The sequence below is a fragment of the Chelonoidis abingdonii genome, chromosome 2 (genome assembly GCF_003597395.2).
Source record: "Chelonoidis abingdonii isolate Lonesome George chromosome 2, CheloAbing_2.0, whole genome shotgun sequence".
Taxonomy (NCBI): domain Eukaryota; kingdom Metazoa; phylum Chordata; order Testudines; family Testudinidae; genus Chelonoidis; species Chelonoidis abingdonii.
This window is the reverse complement of record NC_133770.1, coordinates 49,284,809-49,303,313: the sequence shown is the minus strand read 5'-3', so window position 1 is coordinate 49,303,313 and position 18,505 is coordinate 49,284,809. Positions and strand designations below refer to the sequence as shown.

The 18,505-nt window shown below is 39.3% G+C and overlaps 1 protein-coding gene across 1 annotated transcript in view; it reads left to right on the top strand.

The window, feature by feature from the left end:
- The window catches only part of CDK6 (cyclin dependent kinase 6), a 194,025-nt gene that overhangs the window by 68,459 nt on the left and 107,061 nt on the right, over positions 1–18,505 (top strand). Inside the window, exon 4 of the mRNA XM_032785384.2 lies at positions 12,845–13,012. Within this exon, the coding sequence (XP_032641275.1) occupies positions 12,845–13,012 (168 nt within the window). The remainder of the gene's footprint in view (positions 1–12,844; positions 13,013–18,505) is intronic.

Sequence of the window (18,505 nt, the reverse complement as noted above, 5' to 3'; positions counted from 1 at the left end):
TATGGAGTTGGGGTGGTGGCAGGGCTAGATGAAGGTCTGGGCAAACTAGGCATGTGCATAGGTCCCCAGCTTCTGGAATCCCATGAATGATGTCTGAGCGTAAACTTCCGTTTTAAGAAGAGAAGGTGAGGGGTAATATGGGGGTGTGCATAGGGGCTCTGTTTCTCTTAATATCGCCTCGATTGGTACAGCCCCATAGCCTGTCAATGGTGCTAGCTGGGAAATGGGTCATATCTAGGGCAGAGGTCAGCACACCTTCTACATAGCCTGTGCCATCAAGGCTCCCTCACTCTGTACTGAAGCTCAGCAATGTAAATACTATCAGCTCTCTCCCAAGATAAAACCAGAAAGCACAATTGCTCTGTTTACATAGAGGGATTAGAATATACACATCCCTGCTTCAGTGGGTATGAATTGAGCTCAATTTATGAATAGGCTCATGACAATGAAAGGAAAAAACTGCCTCTGTATATTTCTAGCTGTAAAAAGTTTATCATTGAACTTACAGGAAACTGCAGACAAAAACAGATGTCAAGTTTAAAAAAAAACTTGTACAGTAGTGAGTTATCTTAAGATATAGAATACACTTTCAGATTACTGTATTTAAAAGGATTAGCAAAACGTTATTTTTATTGGATGTTAATGTTTTCCATTGTGTTTTCTTTTTAGAATTTTGCATTAGTTGGATGCATCTTTCACAGTAAGTTTTGGAGAGATTTTTATGTAATCAATTAAAGGCTGCTGCAGCTATAATATGTAAAAAGAAAATACTACCAAATATCGTTATAAGCTGACCCCCCAAGATAGATAGGTAAAAATTGCAAAAACTGTATGACCCTTTCATAAGCCAACCCTATATATTTCAGGAGTTGGAAAACTTTGGCTCCCGGCCTATCAGGGTAAGCTGCTGGCAGGTTGGGACATTTTGTATACTTGGAGCATCTGCAGGCATGGAGCCCCTCAGCCCCCTGTGGCTGCAGTTCACCGTTCCCAGCCAATGGGAGCTGCAGGAAGTGGCGCGGGGCTCCATGCCTGCAGGCGCTCCAGGTAAACAAAACGACAATGTATTAGATATTCAATTCAATGATTCCATAGAGTTTAAAATCATTAAATTTTGGTGTAGACCCATTTATAAGCCAACCCCCACTCTTTGATGTGTCATTTTTTTACCAAAAATATTGGGCTTCTGAACTAGTCTATACGGTCCATAAGTCCATATATTCAGAACGTTCACCTTGATTCTCATTTACACTAAGGCCATGTCTACACTGCCATTGATTAAATGAAACAAGCACACCCCTGAGCAACATAAGTTTCGCAGGCATAAGTGGCAGTGTGCGCAGCGCTGTGTCGGTAGGAGAGCTTCCCTGCTCTTTCGAGGTGACTTTATTATGTCGATGGGAGAGCTCTCTCCTGTCAGCATGAAGTGGCTACACGAGTGATCTTACAGTGGCTCAGCTGCATCGGTAGTTATCCCACTGTAAACTCACTAGTATAGACATGGTCTAAGGCTACTTTACACCACTCGGGCAAGGTAAAATGGCCTTAGTGTAAATGAGATTCAGGGCCAACGTGTGCACTTTTGTATGTACAAAAGTGCAAGTCATTTATGCAGTCTTGGTATTTCTGCATGAAGCTGACCAATTAGTCACATATGAGTCATTTTGCACAGACAAGTGTATGCACAACTGTGGCATTTGCATGTGCCATAAATAAATACCCACAATTCTGAAAATTTGGTTTCAAAGGCATATTCAACGTTTTGTTTAGGATTTCCCCCTTCTAATAACAACAAAATACTCTTTAAAATAGTGTTTAAAGGACTCCATTCCTTAAGATGTTTTAACTTTTATGAAATTACACAGGTAGTTCTAGCTATTTTAAAAATAAATTGCATTTAGATCAGTATCTTGTGTGAATTTTTCAGAGATAGTACTGACAACATTGACTTTAATGGGACGAACTCGTCACTACACATAGTGTGGAAGCTTTTTGCAGGATCAGGGCCATGCATTTATCATGAAAATACCATGACCCCAAACTTTAGCAGTGCTAGTAGGTACACACTTTGAAGGGCATTTTCAGGTGACTGCTAACGCTTCTTTAATTCCTAGTTTCCTAACCCAAAGCAGCTTGTTCAAGCCATGCTTTTTTTCCTGTTAGAAGTTCAAAATGTAATTCTTATCAGAATATATAAAAAACTACAAAATAACATTCACTAAATGTAGTTCAACAAAAGTCTATGAAAAGATTATGTCCTGAATGTGTACAGCTCACAGAGAATTTCTCAAGCGCTTTTACTTCATATTTAAAATGAGGTGTAAATTTGAATTAATTGTTATCATCCTTCACCCTCTGGATTTGGATATGTATGTGGCATTCAGAACATTGAAAATGAGTAAACTTCCCCCTTCTTTGATTTGGGTATGTTATTAGCCTATCTCAATGTATTTTTATCTCCTTGCTGTTTTTAAGCACAGCATTTGTATTCTGTAGAAACAAGTATTTTATTTAATATGATAAAACTGGTGTATTCAACTAAACCAGTGGGTCAAATGCTAAATGCGTTTAATAGAACACATAATGAAGTTCATGTGTGCTCTTGGAGTCAGCTGAATAATTACAGATGGAAATATCACAGCAAATTCTATGCCCAATTTTGCCATCCTTCATCATCTCAGGTAGCCCTGGGAGTAGCCCCATTGAAATCAATAGGATGTCTTGGAAGTAAAATAGTACGCAAAGTGAGTAAAACTGGAGCCTTAATGGATAATGGAGTGGATTGTGGATGAAGCTGTGGGAGGTAAGGAGTAAAGACCCCCTCCTCCCTTTGCATGGTCCACAGAAGGACTGATTAGAATGGCAGCCCCTGTGATTGTCTGAGAGCCACTCACCACAGAGGGGTTGGCGGGGGATGGGCAGAAAGTAGGTGAGGCCACGGCTGTGCCTGCTTCTGTATGCTGGCCAGTAGAGCTGGCCAGCTGTATGGAGAAGAGAATGCTGAGCCCCTTAAAAGGATGTAACAAATTACTCTACCCCTTACAGTGCAACCAGGGAGTTCTGGGAAGTTCCAACTGTGGGTTCCTAGGCCAGTGTGAGGAAATTAAAAAAATAAATGTACTGTTCTTAATAGGGAGTTACTAATCATTATTAATTCCTTTGGGATTCAGTGTAATAACATTAATCATGATGAAGTATTTTGCTATTCATGTAATTCCTCAGAAATGCCATTGTTTTTTGGTATTAATTAATGTTGACTGTGTGTTAGTGTTACCTTAGAAGTGCTGTGACTATTCTGTTTAAAGTAGAGCTGAGAGAATGTGAAACCTTTCAGCATTCATTCCAGCACATTTAACGATCACTATTGAACTTGAAAGTAGTTTTTTGTTTTACCTTCTGAAGTTCCTACATTACTCTGTAGAACATTTGGGGTCTACTCCTGCTCTTACTGAAATCACTAGCTGTTTTGACATTGATTTTAGTGGGAAGCAGGATCAGTCCATCTGTCAAATTCTAATACTGGCTCATTACATACCACTTTCTAAAACTCTTCTCCTTTGTTTACGCTCCTCTCTCTTGCAAACACTTGTAGGGGACACATTCAGCACCAGTATGCCAACACCTCATGTCAAAAATAGGGGCGTTCCATTTCTATAGTATAAAAAAATGAAGGATTCCAGTCCTTGTAAGATGAAGAATACTGGGCAGGTACATGGAATACTCCAGATAGGGGCAGGAGAAGCATTGCTAGTTTCCCAAGGATTACCGTATTTTACCATGTTTTAGCACACAAGAGACAAAAGGCGTAAGCAGGGCCAATGGAAAAGCTTCTTGTCACAGTTCTGTGCTTTATCCTCCCTCTGCATATGAGAGAGTGCCTCTACTGTCGCCCTTCAGTGATAGGACCAAATTTATTCATGTGCTTCAGGAAACTGTTTCTTCCAGTGATGGTAGGAACTCAGATGCAGAAGATAAAATCACGTCCTCTAGATTCACAGGAATCAGATATGGCTTCACTTTTCTAGATACCAGCCAGAAGAAGGGAAAAATTGCACCCCACAAAATAAGTAGCAGTGGGTAGATATGCTGCCTCTATGTACATGGGAGATCCAGGATGTATTCTACCGCCTAGCAGTCTCCCCAAGGTGGTGCAGCTCTGTGCCACCTCTGTGCCTAAATGGGAAAATCTAGCCCTTAGACCTTTTAATATATGAATTCTTTTCTCTCTAAGATATGTAATTTTGTCAGCAGCCATGTACTATGTACTTTTTTCTAAATCTGCACCACAGCAGAACTGAATATAGGGGATGAGGCAGTTGACTAGGAAGCCAGATTAGTTGTGCATTCATACACAATGCAGTGTTTCTTCAGTGCAGTTCAGGGACTACAAATTTAGGAGGCCTGTGTATGACAAAAAACATTCACCGCTTCTCTCTGTTGTATATTTAGGATAACGGTAAATAATAGGGTGACCAGACAGCAAGTGTGAAAAATCGGGACGGGGGGTGGGGGGTAATAGGAGCCTATATAAGAAAAAGACCCAAAAATTGAGACTGTCCCTATAAAATCGGGACACACGGTAAATAATGATAAAGACAGGTCAGTGCTATAGAGCAATCTGGATTGCTTGGTAATCTGGGAGGGACTTGAACAAAATGTGTTTTAATGTAGCCAAATCCAAGATCATACATCTAGAAACGAAGAGCGCATGTCACACTTACAGAATGGCAAACTGTGTTTTGGATATCAGTGACTCCGAAAAGGATTTGCAGATCATGGCGGATAACCAGATGAACCCAAGCTCCCAGTGTGATAGAGAGGCTAAGAGAACTATGTAAATCTTGGATTTATGAGTAGTGGAATATCCAGTAGAAGGAGGGAGTTTGTTTTACCTTGTATACAGCATTAGGGAGACCATCACTAGACTTCTCCATACAGTTGAGGTGTCCACACTTCAAAAAAAAATGTTGACAAATTGGAAAGGGTACAGAAAAGGGCTACAAAATTATTTGAGGTCTGGAAAAACTGCTATACAGTGATGGATGAAAGAAGCTCAATCTATGTAGTTTAGCAAAGAAAAGGTTAAGAGGTGAATTGATCATGGTCTTTAAGTATCTACATGGAAAAAGAACAGGAGTACTTGTGGCACCTTGGAGACTAACAAATTTATTTGAGCATAAGCGTTCATGGGCTACAGCCCACTTCTTCAGATGCATAGAATGGAACATATAGTAAAGAGATATATATACATAGAGAACATGAAAAGGTGGAAGTAGCCATACCAACTCTAAGAGACTTGTTAATTAAGATGAGCTATTATCACCAGGAGAAAAAATCTTTTGTAGTGATAATCAAGATGGCCCATTTCAGACAGTTGACAAGAGGTGTGAGAGTACTTAACATGGGAAAAGATTTCTGATAGCACAGTAACTCCTTGCTTAACGTTGTAGTTTGGTGTCTGAAAAATGCTACTTGAAGCAAAATAATGTTAAGCAAATCCAATTTCCCCATAAGAATGAATGTAAATCAAGAAGGTCTGGGTTCCAGGGAAAATGTTTTTGCCAGACAAAAGTCATTATATACATATACAGTATAAGTTTGTAAATAATTTAAAACAATTTAATACTGGAGTCCCCAGTGATGATTGTGAAGGTTGGTTGAGGCAGGAGTGTAGTAGGGTCAAGGCACAGGGGCTTGCCCCATTCCTCCCGCCTTGCATTCCAGCCGGGTAGTGGGGTCAGGGCGTGGGAGTTTGCCCTATTCCACCGGCCTGCGCTCCTGCCAGGAAGCAGGGTCTGGGGCTTGCCCACTTCTGGCTGGAGCGCCAGGCAGGTGGAATGGGGCAAGCCAAACAACCTTATAATGGAACATTGCATGACTTTAAATGAGCATGTTCTCTAATAGATCAGCAACCTAATAACCAAACAGTGTTAACTGGGACGACTTTAAGTGAGGAGTTACTGTAAAGGGCTCTTGAATCAGGTAGACAAAGGTGTAACAAGATCCAATGGCAGGAAGCTGAAGCTAGACAAAATCAGACTAGAAATAAAATACAATTTTTTAATAGTATGGGTAACTAGCCATTGGAACAACATACCTAGGGATGTTGTAAATTAGCTGTCATTTTACATTCATAAATCAAGATTGGATGTCTTTCTAAAAGATATGACCTAGCTCAACCAGAAGTTATAGACTTGGTACAGGGATTACTGGATGCAATGCTAGGACTTGTGTGATGCAGGAGGTCACACCAGATGATCATAATGTTTTTTTTTTTTTTTTCCTGGCTTTATAATCTGTGGCATGTAAGTGCACAGTAAATTCTGCTTATCTTATGATCAGCTTTCAGGGATGCTGGTGTGATGGATGCCCTCTTGGCCAACACACAGGGGACTGACCCAGAGAAATCCATATCTAAAAGCCTGGGCTGCTACACCTTGAACTAAAGAGTCAAGGCTCTATAGCTGGGGGCAGTATCAACTCATATCCTCAGCCAAACTGCACAGAGAGGACTTGTAACACTCACTCACCCATGAGCTACTCTAGCATACGCAGAGTAGTACTAAAGGATGCTACACATAGAAATATCACTTTTATATCTATTACAGGAAAATTCATGATGTGTTATCATTATTTGAAAAATATTCTTCATCCTTTGGACATGACATTCAACCCTTATTCTTGTTGGTGAATTCCTACTCAGGCGAGTAGTACAATTTATATCAGTTGCCTGAGTAAGGGTTGCCGAAATAGGTGCTTTATGAACTTAGCAGAAAAATCATGTGTAAAATGCCCTGTATGTTAGAAAAACTGGGTTTAGTTTCAAAGTCTCATTGTTTGGTCTAAGTAACACTGATTTTTCAGTGGAACATGGAAAAAAAAGTCTCCTCAGTAAGGTTTGTTTCCACAGCAAATTTCAACTTTCTGCCTCCCACTGTTTCCACTATAGGATTGTAAATTAAAAAAAAGTTACATTTTTCTATGTGATGAAAGTGTAATTTTTTACTCTACCTCAAAACGGCTCAATCATTTTTGCTGAATCTTAGAACAAACAAACAAAAACCAATACCTTTCAGTAGAAACCAAACCTATAAAACCTAACATGAATGGTAAAAATGTGGTAGTTACGGTCCTCTAAAAACAGGAGGTTAAAGTGGAAATGTGTATGCAAGCTTAACTCTAGCAACCATCATGACAACTTCTGTAATATGAGCTGATGGTAGTAGGAATTGCAAATCTGCAGCAACAGATGCTATTATAGTCTGTGTTTGCAATACACAATTCCTGGGAAAGATGAATTTATATAAATTCAGTAGATAATTGTTTATTACTCATAATAAATCATTCTCCCAAGTTATCTGTCAACACAAGCATCTCCATGCTGTCTGGCAACATGGTGATTATAACACTTTCAACAATCTTTTGAAAAATGTTTGACCACTAATAGAATTTATGCTGTGACCAGATGCCACAGGAAAGTTTTGTGGGGAAAAGTAAAACAACATGCTACAAACTACTCTTTGTAGTTGACAAAGGACCTCTTGTAAGGAATCTACTTTCATGTGCTTTGTGTGAGGTCTAGTAGACCGTAGAATAGTCTCCCAGGTAAGAATTGGTAGAACAATTAATTGGGACAAATATTCATTGCAAATTTCTTTCTCTTTCTGTTTGCTAATCACCTTTGATTTCTACAAATCTATTCACTATTACTAATTATTCTATCAAGAGTTTATGCAAACAAATGTCAAATTATGAACGGTTCATCAAACACCCACCTGATTATATAATGGTGACATATGTCACATGGTATTGTTTTTGTTCCCTGACTGGATGGCTGAAACTTTAAAAGCAAATACTGATTAGCAAATATTACTTTGACACAAAATTCCTCTATTCACAGATGAATTCAGGTAATAAAAATATCTATTCCCCAAAGATTTGTGTAAATAGAAACCCATTCACGCATATGTTTGCAAATAACAAGGAGCACAGGCATAGCATAAACACAGAACTGTTTAGAATGAAAACGAAACTGGAAAAAACACTAGAAAATATCCTATATGGACAAATCCTGCTTTAGTTGGAAGATGGACTGAAGTATATAATACTTTTACCTTCTTTAACTCATTTGACACTGACAACTATAATAACTACACTATTTTTAGACACTTTTATAACTTCAGGAAAAAAAATTCCTTTCAACTAACACATTCCTTGTGATTTTTTTTAGCAGAGGGAGGTAATTTGAAGAAATGTATCCATTTCTGAGTTATGTGGGAGATGGAAAAAAAATTCTCTTTTCCATTTTAAAACATTCTAATGCCTCCTTTTTTAGTCCTGGCTGAAAGAAAAGCATCTGATGTTTGAAACAGGAGACATCGCCTATAACTGATACTTGTGGAGGAGAATTGTCTTTACTGAGTTTGAAGGAAGAATGCAAAATAAAGATTTATAAGTGTTTGAAAAATCATTTTTGACATTCTCAGTGACTGTGTAATTAGTTTACACACCTGGAAAAACCTGGGGCATGTAGAAGTGCAGAAAGAAGGACCCTCTAGAGACCATTTCTCATATCCACTAAATGCACAACATGTACCATATCTGGTGATATGGAGCTGGAATAAAATTACGTAACTTGGACAAAAAAATTATGTATGTGGTTAAAGTTAACTATGTGCTTTAGTGCTTTGTTGGATCAGCACCTTATCTACTAGGAGATTGACCCAAAGGCCATTGGATCAGGCTGTGCAAGCACAGAGTGACAGAATATAAAACTTATTGATTATAGTATAGATACGTATGCACAAAATCGTAGTCACATTTTCTCCACAATTCCTCAACTACAAAGAGAAACCACACAAATAGAAGTTGATTCAGTAATCATAGAGCTTGGCAACATAGTGGGGTAATGCACTGTATGGGGGTGTGATTTCTAAAGCACAGTAACGTGTTGCATATTAATTGGTCTGTGTAGACCCTGCTATTGTGCACTGAAGCACGCTTTAACATAATACTGTTTCAAACAGCACAACAGTCTACCCAGACCAATTAATGTACAAATGTTAGTGTGCTTTATTCCTCTGTGTAGACAAGCCTTTGGATATCTTATGGTCAGAGGTTCAAAACTTCAATCAAAACCACATTCAACAAAAGGTCTCCATTTTACGTGGAAGGTGTGATGGTTGTGCAAGCTAACAGTTGGCAGGGAGTAAGAGTAAGGTTAAGGATGTTTAGGTCACCTTATTTGCAGCATGTCCATGCTTCCTAATGTTAGACGTTTCCACTGTGAAAAATTCCTGAAGAATTTAATATGGATGAAACAAATGAATATCTATAGAAATTACTCTAAAAGCTATAGAATTTAATAAAGATTACTCTTTTTTAAAAAAAATTGGTTTATTTAAACCATTCTAGAGGATTATGTCCAGGGCCGGCTCCTCTTTAAGGGGGAGGACAGAGAGGTCAGATATAGAGTGATTGTTCAGTGAAAAGTGTTCACCCACAGATGATGTGGTATTTTTGTCTATCATTTTTCTGTGAGAGTTCATGTGAGGGCATAGTGATTGTGTGATTTCACCCACATAGTTGTTATTGGGGCACTTAGTGCACTGAATGAGGTACAGCACTCATTGTGCTAGGCATGTATAGGACCTGTAGATTATGAAAGGAGTGTTGTGGGGGTAGCAGGAGGATGTTGATCATGGTAGCAGTAGAGTTATGTCTACAGGTTTTGCATCTGTTGTATTGGCAGGGTCTGATGCCGCTTGAGTTGGTGTGTCCTGATCTGTGGGGCGTTTGCTTCTGATAATGAGCTTGGAGAGGTTGCAGGAGGAGTGTGGGGGATTGAAGGCCAGAAGAAGGGATTCAGGAAAGATTTATTTCAGGATGGGGTTCCCATCAATTATGGGTGGTAATTGTTTGATACTTCCTGTGGGTTCCAGTATGGGGTGGTAGGTGACAACTAGAGATCTGTGCTCGGAGTGGGTTTTATTTGTGTATTGAAGCAGGTTTTCTTGATGTATTTGGGTGTCTCATTCCATGATGCGATCTACTTCTTTGGTGTAGTGTGTCCTTGTTTGGTGAAGATGGTTTTAAGTGTGTTAAGGGCTTTAATTTGTCCTCGGAGCATATTCTGTGGTACCTGCATGCCTGGCCATAGATAACAGATTTCTGGGTGTGTTTGGGGTGGTTACTGGATCTGTGGAGGTAGGTGTAGTGATCCTCTGGGTTTCTTGTATATAGTTGTCTGTAGAGTTCCATTGTTGAAGCTGATTATAGTGTCCGGGAAGCAGATGCTAGTGTGAGAGTGTTCTAGAGAGAGTTTAATGGACAGGAGGTGGTTGTTGAAGTTGTGGAGGAAATCTGTAAGGGAATTTAGATTGTCTGTCCAGAGGATGAATCATTGATATATCTCAGGTATATCATTGGTTTCATGGTGCATTTGTCCAGAAATTTTTCTTCAAGATGGTCTATGAAGAGATTGGTATATTGGGGAGCCATCCTCGTACCCATGGCTGTTTCCATGGTTTGGACAAAGTGTTGTTGAATGTAAAATTGTTATGGGTAAGGATGAAATGGAGGAATTTGACTATTGTTTGGGGTGGATGTCTCTGGGTTGTTCATTATCTTGTCAATATTTGAAACAGGCAGCAATGCCATCATCGTGTGGGATGTTGGTGTACAGGACTGGGACATTCATGGTGGCAAGAATGGTGTTCTGAGAGAGCCTGTTAATGTTGTGGAGTTTTTAGAGGAAGTCAATTGTGTCCTGGAGGAAGTTGTCCCTTTGTGTGGTGAGTGGTTGGACGTTGGTTTCTGTAAGTCCCAATACTCCTTCGGTAAGAGTTCTGTGGCCAGATATGATGGGTCTGCCTGGGTTTCCTTGTCAGTGCACCTTGGGAAGCACGTAGAAGGTCCCTGAGGAGTTCATGTGGGATAAGGTTATGGAGTTTCTCTTGGAGTTGTTTGGGAAAAGATTGATGATATCCTTAAATTCTTAGATAAAATGTGGTGGTTGTGGTGGCGTGGTGTCTTTGAGTGCTATATAGTAGGTGATATCAGAGAGCTGTCACTGGGCCTTGTTAATGTAGTCATCACAGTTGAAGACTATGATGGTGGCTCTTTTGTCTGCTGGTTTGATCGCTATTTGGTAGTTGGATTTCAGGGACTGTGTAGCTGTCCTCTTAGTAGTGGAGAATATGATGTTTGTTAAGCATTTCACAGTCAATTTTTTTCCTGAAGCCATCAGTATAATGGTCAAGAGTGTGGTTTTGTCCCTTGTAGGGTTTCTAGCCAGATTATTCTTTTTTCTTATGACTCTTGGTGGAGAAGTGTAATTGTGGGTGGTCATCATTGTAATTTTCTGATAGTGCTACCTTTCAGCAGCATGCACTGTTTTGTATCCTTTTTTTAAAATGTCAGAGCGGGGGGGTTGCTCCCCTGATTTTGTTTAGAAGGGACTTTTGGGTGCACCCCAGAGCAACAACACTAAGCATGCTACGCTCATGTCTCCTCCCCTTTGTCTCTATATACTCCTCCCATCTACTTCTTCAGTTTCAGTTTTCTTGCTAATGTCACTGGTAAATACCCTCAGGGAGGGCCTCGGGAAGGGCATATAGGACAACCAAGACAGTGAAACTGACTTACACAAATGCACAAAATAAAGAACCTGAAAATTTTATTCCTTTTACTTATTAGTGACCTTAGACATTACCTGTAGCAATGCTAGGTACACAGTTTTCAGATGTGATTTTTTTGTTGATGCTTTCCCTTGAATTTTTAAATTCTTGGATTTCTAGTGTTTGTGTTTTGAAAAGTATTTGTTGGTTGATTCTTTGCTTTTGTGTTGTTGTGACTGTTGCAAAACAACGCCTAATGAACACCAATAGAAAAGTTTCTTTTTAACACTGAAAATGTTATAAAATATTGTCACTATAACTATGTTATATGGAAAGCAAAAAAGTGAAACCTTATTATTTGTGTGACCATAGTGCAGGGGTAGTCAATAGATGGACCACAACCAAAATCCAGACGCTTTTGAACAGGCCCTGAAATCTTTTTATTTAGTAATTATTATCATTATTGTTGTTGTTTTTTATTATTTTCTCAGGAGTGTGGACCTTGACTAGACCTTGACCAAGAAATTTGGACCTTGACAAAAAAAAAATAGTTGACTACCCTTGTAGTGCATAGCTGCCTTAGTCATGGACCAGGATCCCACTGTGCCAGGTGCTGCACAAACACAGAGCAAAAGACAGACTCTGACATATTTTGTAAATTTTATACAGTAGATTGAATATAAAATGACAGTTTTGACAGTGCCAATTAGCTAAGGGCTAGTATTCTCATATAGAGCCCAATTCAGTGCTAAGGCTCCCATTGACTTCAGTGGCAAAGGACCAGGCACACATTTATTTGATGGGCATCCTTCTCCTTCAGTTATGTACTAGATGGCTTAAGTCTGAGTGCAGAACAGCTGCTTTGCCAGCCTCTGACCTAGATAATTTGCTCTTGAAGTTCTTTTGGGGGTTTATGTGCATGCTTTTGCTACACTACAGAATTTTGATCTATAATTTCTTTAACGTGTATTGATTGGTCTTCACACTTCTATTTCTTAACATCAAATAATTTGTTCAAATAATTCAACTAGAAATTATAGTTACCTTTGTAAGTACACCTATTCAAATCAGCTGGCTCTAGCAACATCCTGTCTGTTTTATGTTAATAGCCACTTTTGTCTCTTGTACACATATTCAAGTCAATAGTTATTTAACTTCATTTTGCAGATGCGAGACTTTGTTTATTTGCCACCTTATGTTGATTACTATTTACTGTTTGTGTTTAGGACATGATGCTTCAGCTGTTGCGAGGGCTGGATTTTCTTCATTCACACCGAGTGGTGCACCGTGATCTGAAACCTCAAAATATCCTCGTGACAAGCAGTGGGCAGATAAAATTAGCTGACTTTGGCCTTGCACGAATCTACAGTTTTCAGATGGCTCTTACCTCAGTGGTAAGTTTCAGAATGCTATTTTACCCTCAGTAATATGCTCTATTCCCTATATTAATATAGTCAATGGATCCTGAGAGTTATAACTGTGCTTTTAAACCCTCTCCATTTTAGATCACATGTGTGTGAAGAAAAATAGCTTTCCAGTTAGGATTGAGTAGTTGCTTTGGTTACTTTGTAAACGTAATCTATTACTGATGACTAGCTCTGAATTACATAATGACTGATTAGTAGGGCTGAGGCATGGACTGGTTGTTTAAGCAGAGGATAGTGTGCCAGGAGCTCCCAAGTTCTAATTCCAGTTGTTATACTGACTCTCTTTGTATATCGCCTTGGGCCAGCCGATCAGAGCCAGCTCCAGGCACCAGCTGAGCAAGCAGGTGCTTGGGGTGGCCACGGGGAAGGGGCGGCATGTCGGGCTCTTTGGTGGCAGGTCCCTCATTCCCTTTCAAAGCGAAGGACCAGCTGCTGAATTGCCGCCAAAGATTGAAGTGGTGGCGGTAGAGCTGATTGTGATCACGGCTGCTTTTTTTTTTTCCCCCCTGCTTGGTGCGGCAAAAACCCTGGAGCCAGCCCTGCAGCCAATTATGGTATGATTTTCAAAAGTGCTGAAGTTATTTAAGAGAACAAGTCCTATTGTTTTGCTCCTAGATCACATTGGTACTATTAGTCTATAAGATGCCACAGGTCTCTTTGGTGCTTTTTACAGATCCAGACTAACATAGCTACCCCTCTGATAATTGGTACTTTTGAAAATCTCACACTTAATCTTGCCATTTTTCCATATGTGTAAATGTGGATTATACTTCTTACTCCCACACTTCTCAGTTGTGATAATTAGTGAGTGAGTGATTATAAGTGCGCTGAAGGTTAAATGTGCTACCTGTTAGGTATTGTTGTTAGTTTCTCACAGCAGTATTAGTTTGGTTCTGTGTTCTGCTTGTTAGTTCTATTGTTTCCCTTTGCCGTCCTGAATGCCATATTTACTAGAACAGTTTCACTTATACTTAGGACAGGAAAGGTAGGATTGCTAAAGAAAGAAACTGAAAGTAATATACATTATATTTACATATTGTATTTTATAAATTCATCCAGATCTTGTTGATAAAAAGTAATCCATTGCTACTGTTGCCCCTTTTCATCCCGAGCAGCTAATCAAAATGTTGGGCCCTGTGGATGTTCCAGCTGGGAGTAGAAATTGGTGATAGGTATTTCTTTCATGCAGTTTTGTTTATGCACAAAGAATGGACAAAGTCCTGCATTTGTGAACTCAGAGGGAATCAAATAGCAGAAAATAGCTTATTTTGCTCACAGCACCAAAGTCTTTTCAGCCTGCATCCCTGACCCAAAAAACCTATTCCCAGCTTCTTCCAGGGTCAGATACGCTTTTTCAGGCTCGCTCTCTCCCACTTGGTCTTTTCTTACCTGTTCGCATTTTTTCTGTGTCCTCTCCCAAACTCCCTATGCCTGCACCTGGTTAGAATACCCAGTTAAACCCTTCACCCACTGGTACTAGTTTCTGGACAGACTCTGTTAGGCTTTGTTTTAGGTTTGGTCCCTTAACTGTCTCTTAGTACAACTGATTTAAATGGGGGATGCAGTGTTGTTGCCATGTTGGTCCCAGGATATGAGGTGGGTGAGGTAATATCTTTTATTGGACCAGCTTCTGTTGGTGAGAGAGACAAGCTTTTTAGCTTAAACAAAGCTCTTCTTCAGGACAGAAGTTGGTCCAATAAAATATATTACTCTTCACCTGCCCGATCTCTCTTAAATGGGGGAGTCATTCACACATCAGTTTAAAGAGATTTTAACTCCGCCTATAACAAGATTTCACCCAGCCCATAACAGTACAATTGTTAACTGCAAGAGAGAGCCCTACCAAATTTGTAAAGCATGACAGAATGTTAGTTTGGTTTCCTGCTTCAGCATGAATGAAGACAGGAAGAAACAGAAAATCATATCAACATGTTATTAAACAGAGGGAAGTATCTTCTGCACTTCAGACATGTGCAGACTGGCAAGTCACTGTGCTGTTTTGTTTTTTCATTGCCTATAGAACGTCTCTTAAGGATTGATCCAAAGTCCTTTGAAGACAATAGGAATCTTTCCACTGACTTCAGTGGGCACTGGATCAGACTCTTGAAAGTATTAAAGAAAGGAGGGGGGTGAGGTTGATAGGTTCTCCTTGAACTTGCAATAACTGTTTATATGTCAATCAGAAACAGTCACAGCCCCAATATTTCCACTGAATCATAAATGGAAACTGCATCCATCTGAAATTATGGGGAGTTGCCAGTAGGTTTTTTAAAATAGTCTATAAAAGAAGGAAAAAGCCATGTACTAAGCTAATCAAGGATTCTTCTGTAGTCATGAACTCTGCCAGAGGAACAGAAGCAAGGGATCAGAAGCTCAAGGAACAGAGCTCATTTGCTAAGGCAAGAATACATTGAAACCTGCCTGTATTAGCCCATTGTCAGCACTCCTGAGTGACACACACAGCGCACAGTCAACTTGTGGAACTCCTTACCTGAGGAGGTTGTGAAGGCTGGGACTATAACAGTGTTTAAAAGGGAACTGGATAAATTCATGGTGGCTAAGTCCATAAATGGCTTTTAGCCAGGATGGGTAAAGAATGGTGTCCCTAGCCTCTGTTCATCAGAGGATGGAGATGGATGGCTGGAGAGAGATCACTTGATCATTGCCTGTTAGTTTCACTCTCTCTGGGGCACCTGGCATTGGCCACTGTCGGTAGACAGATACTGGGCTAGATGGATCTTTGGTCTGACCCGGAACGGCCATTCTTATGTTCTTATGTTTAAATAGAAAGAGGTGACATTTAATATTTGGTTTGTCCAGACTGCTAAAATGGGTGGTGTTAAAAACTCGTTAGCTAATATGTATTTACTGGCTTTAAACACGATTCAGCCCTAATCTAGACAGACAAAAGGGTCTGTCTAGATTAGGAGCTTGTCTACGCATAAAAATTGTACCACTTTTACTATATTTATATTGTTAATGTGGTACAGTCCCTCTAGAGTGGATACTATTGTACCAGTATAAAAGTGCTTATACCAGTATAGGTTATTCCCAGGAAGAAGAATAAGCTATACCATTATATGCTGGTATAATGATGTCCACACTAGGGCTTGTACTGGTATAATTTTTTGATAAATCATATCCCTCACTCAAATAGTGATACTGATACAACTTCAAAATATAGAACAGGCCTAACGTAATTGGAAACACTCCTTAGCACTGAGCATAGATGTTGTTTAGTGCCTTTAAAATCACGTTGGCTGATTATGCTGTAACCTAGTGGGGAGCCTCTTTTATAACATGACCATCTAACATGATTTTAAACATCACTGTCTTTGTCTAAACTAGGTAATAAATGGTGTTTGATACATGTTTCTTAATACATGTTAGCTAACACATTTTAGTCTAGATGATGGACTTTATCTGTGTTTCCGTGATGTGGTATGTCATTTGTTATGCATTGTTTCTTCCATTAAAATTCAGGACATGAATAAAACTTTTAACTCTCTCCCCCTCTTACCCCCCGATCTTCTATTGACTTCAGTGGAACCAAGATGTGGCATGAAGTTTCAGTCTTTGAGGGGACTGTTCCTTTCTCTAATGGTAAAATATGGTAACCAAGAACCCTAAACTGTAGGGGTATGGTTTGGAATACCGTACATAAAAGCAATACCATGCACAGTCAGATGATAGAAGTACATTGTAGGAGCTATCACTCTGATCCAGTGACATGAGAGCTCTGCATCATTTCCTTCAGCAGAGAGCTTACAGCAAGATATAAGCTACAAGAATCATCTTTTGAGGTATCAAATCAGTCCCAAGATACATCTACATTCTTTGGTCACAAAGGAACTCTTCAGATGGACAAAAAGAGCTTGCCATGAAAGTAATCGAGTAAAAAGAACTGGCGCAGCCCTAGTTCATTGGGTGCCGCAAATGAGTAACTTCAAAGTAGTTTTTCTGTGGTAGCCAGTTACTTACACAATGCTAAAGAATTCTTCTGGCAGGTCAGTCCCCTGGGCATCGGGCTGTCATTTAAAGAAGAAATCTCTTGATAGCTTCTCCAATAAATGAATAAAACGTTCAGGATAACATGACACGTGTTTAGGGGGCAGAACACTAGTCCCAGCTGTGGTCAAACCAAGAAGTTATACAGATCTGAAATAACAGCACTAGAAAGAATCATGTTTGGTCTTTTTTTCGGATGGGGAAGAATGAATCAGCCTTTTGGTTTCACATTAAATTAGATTGTCTTGCTGTTGGTCTTGGCTTTTGGAAGCCTTTTGAATAGGCTTTATGATAACAAGAGATGTAGTGAGGGTTGAAGGGAGAAGAGGGGTTGATATGGTTATGTAATTTTAGAGTTAAATGGATAAGTAAATGAGCTGTCGCTTTTCTCTGTGGTTCAGAAAAATTGACACTAAATTCTAGTGTAGGTGAACATGCCCTATACAGAGGGACAGGTGTCTATTAGGATCCACAAATGAAAATGGTAGGGGCTACATTATAAAGAAAAAATAGGCCAGTCAGTATTCAGAATCTGGTAATATGCCTCTTTGTTGCCAGCTGATTGCCTAAATATCTATGAATTGCTGGGTATCAGAAGGCAGTGAGATGAGCACATCCAATTGTGATCTCCGTGTCTAGCCCGAGCTGAGAATGTAAAGATTTTAAATCATGACCTACCTCCAAAAAAATGAAGCAAAACTGGCAAGAAACTAGTATTTGTAAAATACTCGTAGTAGCCTTTTTGAAAACGTGTGGCTTAGATTAGATGGCAGAGCTGCTGACTTTTTTCCTCCCTAAAATGCAAACAAAATTGTTTTATTTTGCTTTTTTCCTTTAAAAAAATCTTATTTTCAGATTTGCTCAAAGAGGGGAAAAAAATCAGTTTCTCTGCTAATGCACTAAATTGTTTATACTGGGATCAGCTGAAGAGATTGAGAATTTTTAAAAACCCAACTCTCACTTTCAGTGAACATTTTCAGATTATGCTAGCATTTTATTTGAGTGTTTCTTCAGGATAAAGATTTTCCATCCATTTCCTGGCAGTCATTTTAGCACAAATGGTTTACAAGTCACATCATGCAGCAACTTGGATTTCATTTTGTTGGTATAGTGGCAAGGGAGCATAAAATAATTTTCACTAACTGGGGTTATTTTGTACAAATAAATATATAAATTAGTTACAGCAACAAAAATAATAACAAAAAAGATAGAAAATATCCCATTCCAAAGAGGAATGAGTGCTTCTCTGTTTTCTACCCAATACTGCATTGTAAGATGGTAATAAATACCACCTGTTTAGTAAATAATAGTAGTGTAAGCTCTCATCTGAGGCCAGGTCTACACTGCGACTTTAAATCGGTTTAATGGCCAATATACCGATTTAACGCTGTACCCGTTCACACGATGTCGTCATTAATATCGAGTTAAACGGCTCCTTAAATCGATTTCGGA